The sequence below is a fragment of the Typopeltis vanoorti genome, chromosome 5 (genome assembly GCF_054136105.1).
Source record: "Typopeltis vanoorti isolate ZY-2024b chromosome 5, IOZ_Tvanoo_1.0, whole genome shotgun sequence".
In the NCBI taxonomy this organism is placed as follows: domain Eukaryota; kingdom Metazoa; phylum Arthropoda; class Arachnida; order Uropygi; family Thelyphonidae; genus Typopeltis; species Typopeltis vanoorti.
In genome coordinates, this window is record NC_143553.1 from 62,245,328 (window position 1) to 62,259,626 (window position 14,299).

General features: G+C 38.9%; 1 protein-coding gene across 2 annotated transcripts in view; it reads left to right on the forward strand.

The window, feature by feature from the left end:
• The window catches only part of LOC150106469 (programmed cell death protein 4-like), a 183,392-nt gene that overhangs the window by 54,104 nt on the left and 114,989 nt on the right, over positions 1-14,299 (forward strand). For both annotated transcript variants that reach the window (XM_090393143.1, XM_090393144.1), the window contains exon 2: positions 12,815-12,924. In XM_090393143.1, coding sequence (XP_090249269.1) covers positions 12,815-12,924 — 110 coding nt within the window. The remainder of the gene's footprint in view (positions 1-12,814; positions 12,925-14,299) is intronic.

A 14,299-nucleotide genomic window follows, 5' to 3' on the forward strand; every position in this document is an offset into this window, starting at 1 on the left:
TAGATAAAACAGTGAAACAAATGAAGAATCATGAAGTAGTCAGTAAAATGGGTTTATGGTTATTTAAGAAGCTAATAAAATATAAAGCTTTCAGTTTTTGGTTATGTTGTTGTGACAACATTTATTACAATAAAACTTAATGGAATAAACACAAGTGGTTGAAGTTATTAAAGCTAATTGTGTGTGTGTGTGTGTGTGTGGAGAGAGACAGAGAGAGAGAGAGAGAGATCATTAACTTTCCAGCATAATCATGTACTTGACTTGATTTTATAATTCCTTCATTTGTTACAGTCACTTGGAAAATGGTAGTGTTCAGTTAGTGGAATATTACCTTGACTAAATTCAGTTTTTAGCTATTGTTTTATTCTGCTAAGTTTATTACAAATGTGTCATGAAAAACATTATCCAGAAGGATGAGAGGAGACATAAGTTGGTCAAGGCAAATTAATGTGGATCAGATTTTTCATAGAATTGATAGAGACAGGGGAAGAACAAGAGGTCATCCTCCTCAATTACATCCAAAATTGAATTTTATTCAACCAAAGAAACAATCGCAGTTTTAAAAAATAATACCATAATTCATCTACATCATAATTGAAAAATGCATTTTATCAATTTTAAAAAGGCTTCTGACTCTTATCTTCAGCAGTGTTTAAAAGCACTTCAGACATGCATAGAAAAACAATATATAAAGCTAATAAAACATTTTCATAAAAATGTTATGGCTAGCACATGTCATGAACAAAATTATTATTATTAGTAGAGTTCCCAAAGAGTTTGACTCATCACAAGGTGTCCTCCATGCCCCCCCCCCCCCCCATGCACATAGCTTATCATACTCTGACTTGATGCATTCACCGTCTCCACACTTCCAGGTCATTCCAACTACCCATAACTCTCCATGCAAAACACTTGCTTACACCCTCCTTTTATACAGCTTCCAAGGATTGCCTTTTGTTCTTCCATTGTCTCTACCAATTCTATAAAAAGTCTGATCCACATTAATTTAGTAATAACTCTTTACCAACTCATGTCTCCTCTCATCCTTCTAACCACAAGACTGCAATTTTCATTTCCTCAGTGCATTCATACTCTACATTCCGGAGATCAGAAGTCATCTTAGTCAATTGTCTCTGAACATGTTTCAAGATTTCTTCATTCTTTTGAAAACCTGGTGACCAAATCTGTGCACAGTAATCTATTTCTAAGCCTGTTTCCAATCCAGTGCCCTGATCTACTATACAACCCCCATCTGTTACAGTTTAATTACCAGTTTGTCATGTGGCAATCAAAGACTTTAGTAAAATCTAAATATACCACTTTGTATTCTTCCCTTTTATCCAGTGCCTTGTCACCTTGTTATAGTAAGTAGATTGCTAAAACATGACCTTTGTTTAGCAAGCTGATGCTGTCCATCAAAGAGAATGTTGTTGTCATCAACCCAATTCTGAATCTTATTCTTATTAGCCTCTCTAACACCTTTTACCAGAATCCAGACAAACAGATTGATCTGTAATCCGAATTCTTTCTTTTCCATCTCCTTTGTGAAATGGCACAGTTTTGTCCTATTTCTATTCTTTTGGAACTTGGGCTAGTCTAAAACTTGTGTTAAAAGATAAGTTAAAGCTGTTGTTTACTCCCAGCGACATTCCCTCAAGACATGTGGTGATATACCATCAGGTGCTATGGCTTTATTGACGTCAAATTTACTCAATTTCTCATATACCTCATGCTCACTTACCATCAGTGGCTCCTCTCCCCTTCCCACTGCTCTCAAGTTCCATAATGTTACTATCACGGAGATGAAATACCCTTTATGAACTGCTCGTTTAGCATCATTTACTACACATCTTCCTTAGTGGTTATCATTCTGCCATTTTCTTCAACCAGTATCAACCTTCCATAATCATTCTTTCTTCTACTGGCCACGTATTGAAAAAAAAAAAATCCTCCTTAGGATTGTTTTTAGCTTCATTAGGTAACTGCTGCTTGTACTGCACTTTTGCTACCATTACCATGCAAGTTAGCAATCTTGCTTGCTTTTTGTACTCCTTATGCAACTGACTATTACCATCACTCTTATGCTGCCTCCATAATGCCATATTCCAAATTGCATGTTTCACCTCTTCATTCATTCATCCATTTCACACCCACCTTATTTGTACTGTTTGACCTTTATGAATGTATTCAGATATTCAATTGTCTCTACTAGACAGTTCCTGAACATGTCCCAAGCAGCATTTATATCCTTTCCTTCTAATTCTTCATTCCAGTGATATAGCAGCAAGTTGTCTCCTGAGCTTGTCATAATCACAAGCCTTATAGTTCAACACATCCCTTTCTCAGGAAAATGTCCTCATATGACTGGCCTAAGTAATCACCCCTTGGTCACTTTCACCAACTGGAGGGAGATTTGGTACCTCATTTACAATAACATCTTCTGATAAATTCAAGATCTGTATGTACCTTCTGTTACTGCCTTAGGTAGTTTTTCATTGAACTCCAAGAAATTCAATCTCTTTGCTCCCAGATTCTGTCTCTTCATTCCAGTCTGTATTTCCTATATATTCCTTTCTCACTTCCCTTCACATTACCAGGTCTATAGCAACACTCAACTAGATATTTCATTCTATGACCCCACTTCACACCATACTGCTTTAAAACCACTTCCACTTTTTGTTCCTGTTGTCTCCAGTTTAGTTGGAGATAACTCCTCTGCTATCATCAGCAGTACTCTTCTCCCTTTTATATCTTGGCTATTCTCACAAAAAACATCATATTCATTCATATCTATTCTTGTCAGAATGTCATTCTCATCTAACCCTGTCTCACTTCTAACAATTGTTGGGCTAATATACTCTATTAATGCTAAAACTTCATTTCCTTTATTTTGAATACTTCTGCATTTGTAAACAAACATACTAGATTATTTCTGGTTCTATAACAAGCCTTCCCAACTCTACTTCTCAGATGCGACTCCTACATACTCCCTCCTTGGTTGCTCGTCTCTGTCATCACTGATCTTATACTTCTCTTTGGACTTGTTTTCCCCCATATTCCTGATCATCCCAATTCTTTGCTCCACACACACACACACACACACACACACACACACACACACACACAATCTGCTGTATCCATCATCCACTCTTCTTATGCAATGTCCCCCCTGTTCATCCTGATCTCCCTCATTTTCATTTAACTTGCATCTGATGTGGAACATCAGATGCAAGTTAAATGAATACACAGATTCCATATTTTGAAATCGCCATCATGCATTTGTAGTCCACACCTTCAACAGGCTGTTGACTACATACTGTTGACCACCACATATCCGGAAGTGATGACATGTTGTATTAGGGGCATCTAATTGTCAGCTACTGTATTCCATTTGGATGCCCTAATACAACACGTCACCACTTCCGGAGACAAGTGGCCAGTGTCAAAACAGCGAGTTATCGAAAAGTATTGCTCAGAATTAATTAAATTTGCCAATAAGATCAACTTCCAGTCATTGTAATGTAACATAAACTACTGATATTGTATGAATTATATTGAAAGATGGCCACTAGAGGACTATATGGTATGTAGTGTTTGTGGATAGCTCCTCAACAGATAAGTGATATTTTGAGTAAAAATTGATGAATTTGCATAGTATTGTTTACTTTTAATATTTTAGCATATCTGGGTGATTTTTTTTGAGTATTTTAATAGTAAATTGATAGATACGATTATCTGTGCACATGGCTCCTATAAAAAGGAATACAAAAGATGGCGCCCAGGTCGCCATATTTGTCTAAAAATCTTAACTTAAAGGATACCGTTTGCAAAATGTATGCATTGAGGAGAGTGGTTGGAGTCTGGTTAAACAATGACAGTGGAGTGAAGGTGTGCAAAAAGTGTAAAGAATGTGAGGATTTAAAGAGTGCTTCAGGTCGTCTGAGTGATATCGTTGTTGAAAGTGAAAATCTAGATAACAGTGATATTCGAGGTATGAATGGTGATATTTGCGAGGTAATATCTGATAGCTGTGAGAGTGGTATTGAAAATGAAGGTAAACATACAGAATGATTGAATGAATCATCAGAGAATAAAAATGATGACACTGACGCAATGAGTGAGATTGCTCTATTACGCGGAGTGATACATAGGGTAAATCGGCAGCTAAATTGTTGGCAAAAATGTTTACCAAGTGTACCAACTAATAATCGGCAAAAGTATGATAGAAAAAATAAGGGTATGATAACGAGTGTAAACAAAATGAAAGAGCACATATTTGTATGGAGATTCCTTAGTAAGAGGTGTGTTAGTTGAGAGTTTAACAAAATCCTACCAACCTGGTGCGAACGTTAAGAATGTAAGCGAGTCAATTAGAATGCAAAAGCAGCAGGTGAAAGAATTGTTAGTCGTAGCCATTTCCTTTCAAATCATTTTACAAATGATTTGAAAGGAAACAAAAGGGCTATGTGTGAGGATGTGAAGGATTTGCTTGACGTAGCAAAAGAGAAGAGTGAGAGAGTTAGGATGGTGAGTCTGTTTCTGCAGTATGACAGTGAAGATTATAGAAGGAGGGCCATAATTGCTAATGACTTTATGCGTGAATTATGTTTGAGTGGTGCGGAATTTGTGGATGTGTGGAATGAGTTCGATGGGCGAAAGGATTTATATAAAATGGATGGTTTACATTTGAATGGATTTGGTGTACGGAGACTTGAAAAGGTGTTGTCGAATGTAGTGGAAGTGAATGTGCAGAATCAGAGAAACTAGAGTTATTAAGGGGGGAGGGGAAGTAGATATGCAGATTTTAGGGAGACAGTTGAGTGTCTGAATATGTGTAATATGCCCAAGCGAGTAGGAAAGACCATGAATCAGAATGGGATAGTTAGTATAAGGCATCAAAATAGGGATGGCACAAATCGGCCTTTGCAATTCATGTATACAAATACCAGAAGTATTAGGAACAAGAAGGAAAACTTTTTGGCCTTGGTTGGCACTTCCAAACCACAGGTTATTGGCATTAGTGAAACATGGCTGACAGAAGATGATAAAGCTAGTGGGATTGAATGCGATGGGTATAGTGTGTTCAGGAGTGACAGGGTGAATAAAAGGGGGGGGGGAGGAGTGTTATTGATGATAGCTGATGAGCTACAGCCAAGAAGAATAGAAGTCGAACTGTAGGATAGAGAAAAGAGCACATTTGAGGCTATTTGGTGTGAGATTGAAACTAACAGAACAAAATATACAGTTGGGTGCTGCTATAGACCAGGTGATGGAAAAGATGGTGGAGATAGTATGCATAAGCAAATAGAAGAAATGAATGGAAGGAGGTTAATTTTTATGGGATGTTTCAGTTATGGTAACATTGATTGGAAGGAGGAGAGGACACAAGGGAGGAAGGAATTGGACTTTATGCGGTTATTAAGGGATAACTATCTGCGACAGCATGTAATGGAAAATACTAAGGGTCAGAGAGTGCTTGACCTAGTAATTGCATCTGAGAATTTGGCTGTAACGAATATGACCACGTTGCCACCAATTGGTGAGAGTGATCATAGGGTTTTGACTTGGGAGGTGGCTAAAGGTGTGGAATTTACAATTAAGACAGGGTACATGTGGAATTATTGGGCTGGTAAGTATGACAAGCTCAGGAGATTGATTGGTTCAGTGCCATGGCATGTAAAACTGCAAGGGCTAGAAGTTGATAGTGTATGGGAGGCGGTTAAGAAGTGTTTGCATGAAGCAATGGTTGACTGTATACCTAGAGTCTGAATAATAAATCAAGTAGGGGTTAAATGGATGAATAACACCATTAAGCTTGACCTGCAAAAAAAGAAACAACTATGGAGGGAATTTAAGGAGAAAGGTGACCGCCGGGCATATGAACGGTATAAAGCGCAGGCCAGAAGGGCAACGAGTGTGGTAAGAAAAGCAAAAAAGATTACGAAAAAAATTGGCCATGCAGGCTAAAGAGAATCCTAAACAGTTTTTTCGATATGTCATTTTGCAAAACCTCAATGTCAATACATCTGTGGGATTGGATGGTATACCAGTTTGTGTCGCACGTGAAGCTGCTAAAGAATTGTCAGTACCCTTGACCATTTTGTTTAATTTGAGTCTCTGGTCTGGGTTAGTCCTGAGGGGATGGAAAGAGGGGAAAATAGTTCCACTGCATAAAGGAGGTTCCAAGACTGCTGTTGTAAATTACCGACCGATTAGCATATCAGGAATTGTTGTCAAGGTCTTGGAGAAATTATTCAAGAGAAGAATACAATTGGATAGATGAAAATGGGATACTGTATGGGGGACAACATGGTTTTGTGAAAGGTAGATCATGCCTCAGTGACTTGCTCACATTTTATAACACAGTGACGGCTGAACTGGATAAGGGTAATGGGTTTACAGTGATTCTACTGGACCTTGCGAAGGCCTTTGACAGGGATACCACGTGGAACTCTAATCAGTAAACTGGAGCAGATGGGGATGGATATAGGGTTGGTGAGATGGATAAGAGAGTGGTTGATGGAGAGATACCAAAGAGTGGTTTATTCAGGAGTGGAGTCCAAAAGACGGCTTGTGATTAGTGGTGTGCTGCATTCTGCTCTTGGACCATTACTTTTCAATTTGTTCATCAATGATATAGGAAAGGATCTGAGAGGAAGTGTTCACTTGTTTGCTGATGATACAAAGTTGGGTAGAGCAATTGTGAGTGCACAGGATGTCAAAATTTTGCAGGATGATTTGGATGGTTTGGAGGACTGGGCTAGGGAAAATGGATGTCAATTTAATGTGGCAAAGTGTAAGGTTATGCATTTTGGAGTGAAAAGATTAGCAGAAGTATATCACAAAGGTGGAACCGTACTCCAGGAGATTGATGAGGCCAAGGATTTGGGAGTGTTGGTGGATAGGGAGTTGAAGTTTAGGGGGCACATTACAAAAGTGGCTAAATCAGCTCATCAAATCACTCGGTTGCTGAAAAATACTTTAACAAGTTATTGTTCCTCTATATCGAGCCTTTGTAAGACCCCATCTAGACTACTGTGCCCAGAGATGGGTGCCAGGGTTTCTTCTTGATGGGGAGGGGGGGGGTGGAGAGGATCCAGAGACAAGTGACCAAGATGATATCAGGTCTGTGGAATGAACCTTATGAGAACAGATTGAAGATTTGTGGGTTGCAAAAATTGGTCGATCGGCAGAAAAGGGGTGATATGATTGAGACATTCAAATTACTGAAGGGTTTCTATAAGATTAATCCAGAAGATATTTTTGAGAATAGGACTGGTGGTGGGAGGATTAGGGGCCATACATGGAAGCTGGGCAAGAATGTAGTTAGTAGGGGTGTTAGAGCTAGGTTTTTTACTTGAGAGTGGTGAATGAGTGGAATAAGCTGCCAGTCTGTTGTGGGTGCTATAACCGTGAATGAGTTCAAGGTGAGGTATGATAGATACTGTGTGAATGTCGAATAGTTGTTCTTGACATGATGTTAGGGCCTCCCTCGATGAGTCTGACGACTCCTTGAAGTTGCCCGAAATAATAATAGTGTAAATATATGTATACATAAATATGGATATGAAGGTTGGAATATGTAAATAGAGATGTAAAAATATAAATGTATATATGAATATTGATACAAAATTGGAAATATAAATGTTAATCAGTACCTGAAAGCTACATGTGATACATGCAATGGAGCACGTAGGGGATAAATTGCCTTAGTAGGATTACTATTCGGAGGAAAATGCAAAAAAGAAAAAGAGAGATCTGGATGATTTCATACAATACTGCCTAATGTGATGGGGGATGGGGGAGTCATTCCAAATTTTTATTCTATTTTTTTATTATCCATGATTTTGCCATCTAATAAGTGATAAAGTTCCCACTTTAAAGCATAATTTTTTTCTTTAAAATTCCTTTTTCAGGAGATTTTTCCTACAGGTCACAAAAGGGTTGAGTGGTTTAAACTTAGAAATGGATTAATTCTTTGGATACCAGTGATGTAATTTAGTAGATATCAGTATGAGCATAAAAATGTTCAATGTGTAATTAACTCTTAAAGTTAATGTTTAATTATTACTCCTGTAGTAGTAGTATGCCAGTTTCTCACATTCACTCAAACAACATATTTCAAGGAGTTGCAACCTTAAAAATTAATTTTAAAAAGTTGCTTTAATTTGTTTAAGAATTTAATATTAAACTCAGGCCATTATTATTATTTTTTTTTTTTTGCTTTATCTTAGAAATGGAAAGAACTTTTTTATATTCCCCTTACATGATCAAAGTAACTTAATTAAAAACACTCAAGTCATTGTGGAATTAACATTCTGATTTCCAGTTTCATTCTATGACAGTCTGTCTGCCTTGCATACAAGTGCTAGACTCAGCTGCTATTAAGCATTATTTTCTGCTTTAAAAAAAAAAAAAAAAAAATCCAAATATGTCGACAATAAGTCAACATCTGAAAATGAATCCTTGCTATGTATCTTTCTGAAAACCAAGTCTTGCAGATGATTATACAGCATCATTAACTTAACAGAACATCAAACATTAAAGATACTTGCACCTTGTAGCATGTTATAGTATATTGTTATATTTCGTTACTCTTTCTCTCTTTTATTATTTTATCCTTATTTTATTTTATTTATTTCATTTACTTTCTTTCCTTACATGCTCTGTATGCGTTTATTCTCTACTAAATTCTTTTCCCCTTATTAATAAGCAGCCCTATTGACCTCCCTATAGTTTAATCACACAACATTCTGGTAGAGTTCACCCGATAAGCATTAACAAAATTTATATTATAACTGCGCCAGCCAATACCTAGGATAGATGGGACTCTTACCCAGGATGGCTCTCTCAGAATGATACATGATGACTAGACTAAAATAAACTTTATATTTCTGTTCATTAATCTCTTTCATACAGTCGTGGCTCGCTTTATTTATTCATACACGTGGGTTCATCCTGCTAAGTTCATCAATGTTTTATGAGCGGCTGTTTGAATTCATAAGATAAAAAACAGGTCAGGCAGGTACTTAAAGGAAACGTTTTAATAAACTTGAGAGATTATACAAGTACGCATTACTAACATACTATCTGAAATATTCTCGAGTAAAGTAAACACACAAATTAACTTGCTTAGACCACTACTATGAGCAATTTAACATTATTTCTTAGGCAACTGCCATTCCTTCTATACACACATGGTCATTAGTTATACTACTTTACACATCACTATTTGCTCATACAGAGATAAACCTGTCCTTGTTGGGCAGACAATTCTTAACTAAAAGGGCCTGAGCCAAATCTTAGATAATTCTTAGAGTTCCATAATATTAGTCCATTTTGCAAATTCTCTTAGGGGATCACATTCTTTTATGACTGGAATTCACAAAAACAAAAGTCTACTTTACTGTCCCTGATTGGATGCTATGTCTTTCTTCTTGCTATGTCTGGTCATCAAGGCCTTCTCGCTCAGCTTACTATTTGATTACCTTCGATCGGCCATACAAATGGAATCTCAACGGGAAAGAAAGGAGGTGGCACGGGAACATCGCCTGAAACGGACTGCATCTGCTTGGTTCCTCCGTCGCACGACAACGCACAGCTATCCTGGTCCAAGGAAATAGCTTGGCCCATTCCAAATGCTGTGACAGATGAACCAGTGCCTTCCACGGCCTGCCAGGAACTTCTCCGACGGAGCGGACTGATTTATTATTTGTCCGAGAGAGGCCAGGAACCAGGAACCCAAAAAAAAGAACTCGAATGGGGTTTGCATGGCCTTTTTGTTTTCTTTCTCTTCTTGGTATTTCTGGGCCATCGCGATGCCCGCTAGCACGGTCACGAGGATTTCATCATTCGATTCAGCTCCCTCTATTTCATCGCACGTGCACTTGATTTGCTCTTCTTGGAAAGCGCTTTAGTTTCTCTTTCCAGTAACTACCTTCCCCCCTTTTTGTATGCATAACACAGGATGGTTAACAGTGACCCTTGAACTCTGGCTCACAGGCTCTTTGCTATTTTAGTACATGAAATGGGGCTCTTAAGTAGATTTAACAGCTTACATTAATGTCTATATCTTGCCCACACGCATTACAGATTATATTTTACAAACATTTTATACAATTCCTTGTTCTTAAATTGATTTGTATTCATAAAGTTATCTTTTTATTCTATTGCCAACATTCCACATTCTCTGCCTAAATTAAATTAAAGTTGTGTCCTGAATAATTCGGTTACCTCCCTACCCTCAGCATTTTTTAAGATCATTCTACCATGAACATTTTTCCTTCTACTGCAACATATTGAAAAAAACTGTTTGGGATTCTCTTTAGCCTGCATGGCCAATTTTCTTTCGTAATCCGCTTTTGCTTTTCTTACCACCCTTGTTACCATCCTGGCCTGAGCTTTATGCTGTTCCTGCACCTGCTGGTCACCTTTCTCCTTAAATTTCCTCCACAATTGTTTCTTTTTTTGCAGCTCAAGCTTAATAGTGTTATTCATCCATTTAACCCCTACTTGATTTATTATTCGGGCTCTTGGTATACAGTCAACCATTACCTCCTGCATACACTTCTTAACCACCTCCCATGCACTATCAGCATCCAGCCCTTGCAGTTTTATATGCCATGGCACTGAGCCAAGCACACACCTAAGCTTGTCATACTTACCAGGATTGTAATTCCACATGTATCCTGTCTTAATTGTAAATTCCACCCCTTTAGCCACCTCCCAAGTCATGACCTTATGGTCACTCTCACAAATTGGTGGCAACATGGTCATGTTCGTTACAGCCACGTTCTCAGTTGTAATTACTAGGTCAAGCACTCTCTGCCGCGGATAGCTGTCCCTTAATAACCGCATAAAATCCAATTCCTTCCTCCCATGTGCCCTCTCCTCTTTCCAGTCAATGTTACCATAATTGAAATCACCCATAATAATTACCCTCCTTCCACTCATTTCTTCTATTTCCCTATGCATACTATCCCCACCATCGATTCCATCACCTGGTCTATAGCAGCACCCAATTGTATATTTTGTTCTGCTAGATTCTATCTCACACCAAACAGCCTCAAATGTGCTCTTTTCTCTATCCTGCAGTTCAACTTCTATACTCCTTGGGTGCAACTCATCAGCTATCATCAATAACACTCCTCCCCCCTTTTTATTCACCCTGTCACTCCTGAACACGCTATACCCATCGCATTCAATCCCACTAGCTTTATCATCTTCTGTCAGCCATGTTTCACTAATACCAACAACCTGTGGCCTGGAAGTGCCAACCAAGGCCAAAAACTCTTCCTTCTTGTTCCTAATACTCCTGGCATTAGTGTACATGAATTGCAGAAGCCCATTTGTCCCATCTCTACTTTGATGCCTTATACTAACTATCCCATTCTGATTTGTTGTCCTTCGTACTCGCTCAGGCATAATATACTCATTCATACACTCAACCTCCTCCCTAAAGTCTGCATATCTATTTTCACCCCTCTTAATAAATCTAGTTTCCCTGAGTCTGTACATCCACATCATTCATCAACACTTTTTCAAGTCTCCGTACACCAACTCCATTCAGATGTAACCCATTCATCTTATATAAGTCCTTTCGCCCATCGAACTCATTCCACACATCCACAAATTCCACACCACTCTCCATGCATAACCCATGCATAAAGTCATTGGCAATTATGGCCCTCCTTCTAAACACTTCACTGTCATACAACGGTAAAATACTAACTCTTTCACTCTTCTCTTTTGCTACCTCAAGTAATTCCCTCACATCCTCTATCATTTCCATTTTGTCCTCTTTCAAATCATTTGTTCCTGCCACGATTATCATCTCTTTCACCCTCTGTTTTTGCACTTGAATAGATTCACCAACAGCTTATACTGGAATTGTGAAGAATGAAGTAGAGGTAACTAGTCTATTACAGAACCTTGATGTCAATACATCTGTGGGATTGGATGGTATACCAGCTCGCGTCGTACATGAAGCGGCTAAAGAATTGTCAGTGCCCTTGACCATTTTGTTTAATTTGAGCCTCGGGTCTGGGTCATCAAATTCAATCATCAGATCACTTAGTTGCTGAAGAATACGTTGACAAGCAGGTTATTGTTCCTCTGTACCGAGCCTTGATAAGACCCCATCTCGACTACTGTGCCCAGATTTGGTCACCTAGGTTACTTCTTGATGGGGAGGAGGTGGAGAGGATCCAGAGGCGAGTGACCAAGATGATAGCAGGTCTGTGGAATGAACCTTATGAGAACAGGTTGAGGATTTGTGGGTTGCAAAAATTGGTTGATAGGCAGAGGATGGGAGATATGATTACGACATTCAAATTATTGAAGGGTTTCTATAAAATTAATTCAGAAGATATTTTTGAGAACAGGACTGGTTGTGGGAGGACTAGGGGACATCCATGGAAACTGGGCAAAAGTGTGGTTAGTAAAGGTGTTAGAGCTGGGTTCTTTACTTTTAGAGTGGTGAATGAGTGGAATGCGCTCCCAGAGTCTGTGGTGGATGCTGTGACAGTGAATGAGTTTAAGGCGAGGTATGATAGATACTGTATGAATGTCGAATAGTTGTGATGAATATGATTTGGGGCCTCCCTCGATGAGTCTAATGACTCCCTGGAGTTGCCCATAATAATAATAATAATGTTTTAAAACATTTCTTAGTTTATTCACAACACAACAGTATGCTAACATAAAGACTTAATATCAAAGTTAGTTTATGTTTGATCACTAATAATCATCTAAATCATAAATATTTAGATATACAAAACCATCCATTAACATCTTTTTTTTCTTCTCTCCTCAGGTGGTGCTGGTGGTAAAGGAACATGGGGTAAACCAGGTAGTGAACTCTCAGTTGATGATGTGGATATCAGTGGAGATATCTATGATCCTAATTATGATTCCGATAACCAGGTATTTACATTATATCTGAATTTCACTAAATGGAATAATTTTTCTTTATAATAGCAGGAACTCAGAAGTATCTATTCTATTTAATAGTAGGAAGTTTAATCTTCTTCTTCTTTCACTCTGCCTTATCCCATGTTAAACGGGGTCGGCGCACCAATCTTTAACCTTCCTCTTCCAAGTTCTCCGGTCCAGGGCATCCTTCAGACTCCATCCTTTCTCCCTAAGATCCTCTGTCATCTTATCCCTCCACCTGAGCTTGGGCCTGCCTCTTTTCCTCCTTCCCTCCAACTCCATATACTCCACTCGTTTACCAACCTACTCCTCACCCTTCCTCTCAACATGTCCAAACCACCTCAGCCTACTTTCTTGTATCTTCTTGCCAATTGGTCTCACCTTAACCGTCCCTCTGATGTAGTCATTCCTTATCCTGTCCTTCTTTGTCACACCACTCATCCATCTCAACATCTGCATCTCTGCTACCTCCATTTTCCTCTCCTGTGCCTTGGTTATAGGCCACATCTCCGCACCATGGAGCATCGCCGGCTTCACCACCATCTTATACAGCTTTCCATTCCTCTTACAACTCGCTCTCTTGTTGCACAGGACCCCGCTCATCTTCCTCCAATTCATCCAACTGCATGTTATTCGGTGCTGTATTTCCTCATCCAAGTCACCATTCCTCTCGACAACCGACGCAAGGTACTTGAATTTCTTCCCTGAAATTAGCCTTTCACCCTGAAGTCGTATGACGATATCCTTGTCACTCCCCGTTGACATATATTCAGTCTTCACTCGGTTAATTCTCATGCCGCTCTCCTCCAATGCCTTTCTCCACTCTTCCAGGGTTTTTCAAGTTTCTCTCAGGATGATTCACATAGAACAATGTCATCGGCAAACAGCATGCTACATGGTGCCTCCTTCTTAACATCCTCCACTAGTACATCCATGACCAGGTCAAAGAGGTAGGGGCTCAGAGCAGACCCTTGGTGTAGCCCTACGACAATAGGGGACCCTTCTCATGCCGACACTAGACTTGACCTGAGTTTCTGTTCCCTCATACATCTCCTTCACCAACCTGGCGTACTTCTCCGACACCCCCTTCTTCCTCATACACCTCCACACTTCCTGCCTGGCCACTCTGTCGTATGCCTTTTCCAGATCTATAAACACCATGTGCAGCTCCACTTGCATCTCTCTATATTTCTCCATCAATCGCCTTAGCGCAAATATTGCATCCGTTGTCCCTCTTCCTGGCATAGTAGGAAGTTTAATAATTTTGTTAATTCAGTAAATAAGGTTTAATGTGTATTTCTGAAATATGTATTCAAATCAAATATTTTATTTGAATATGTCTTCAGATAATATATCTACATTAGGG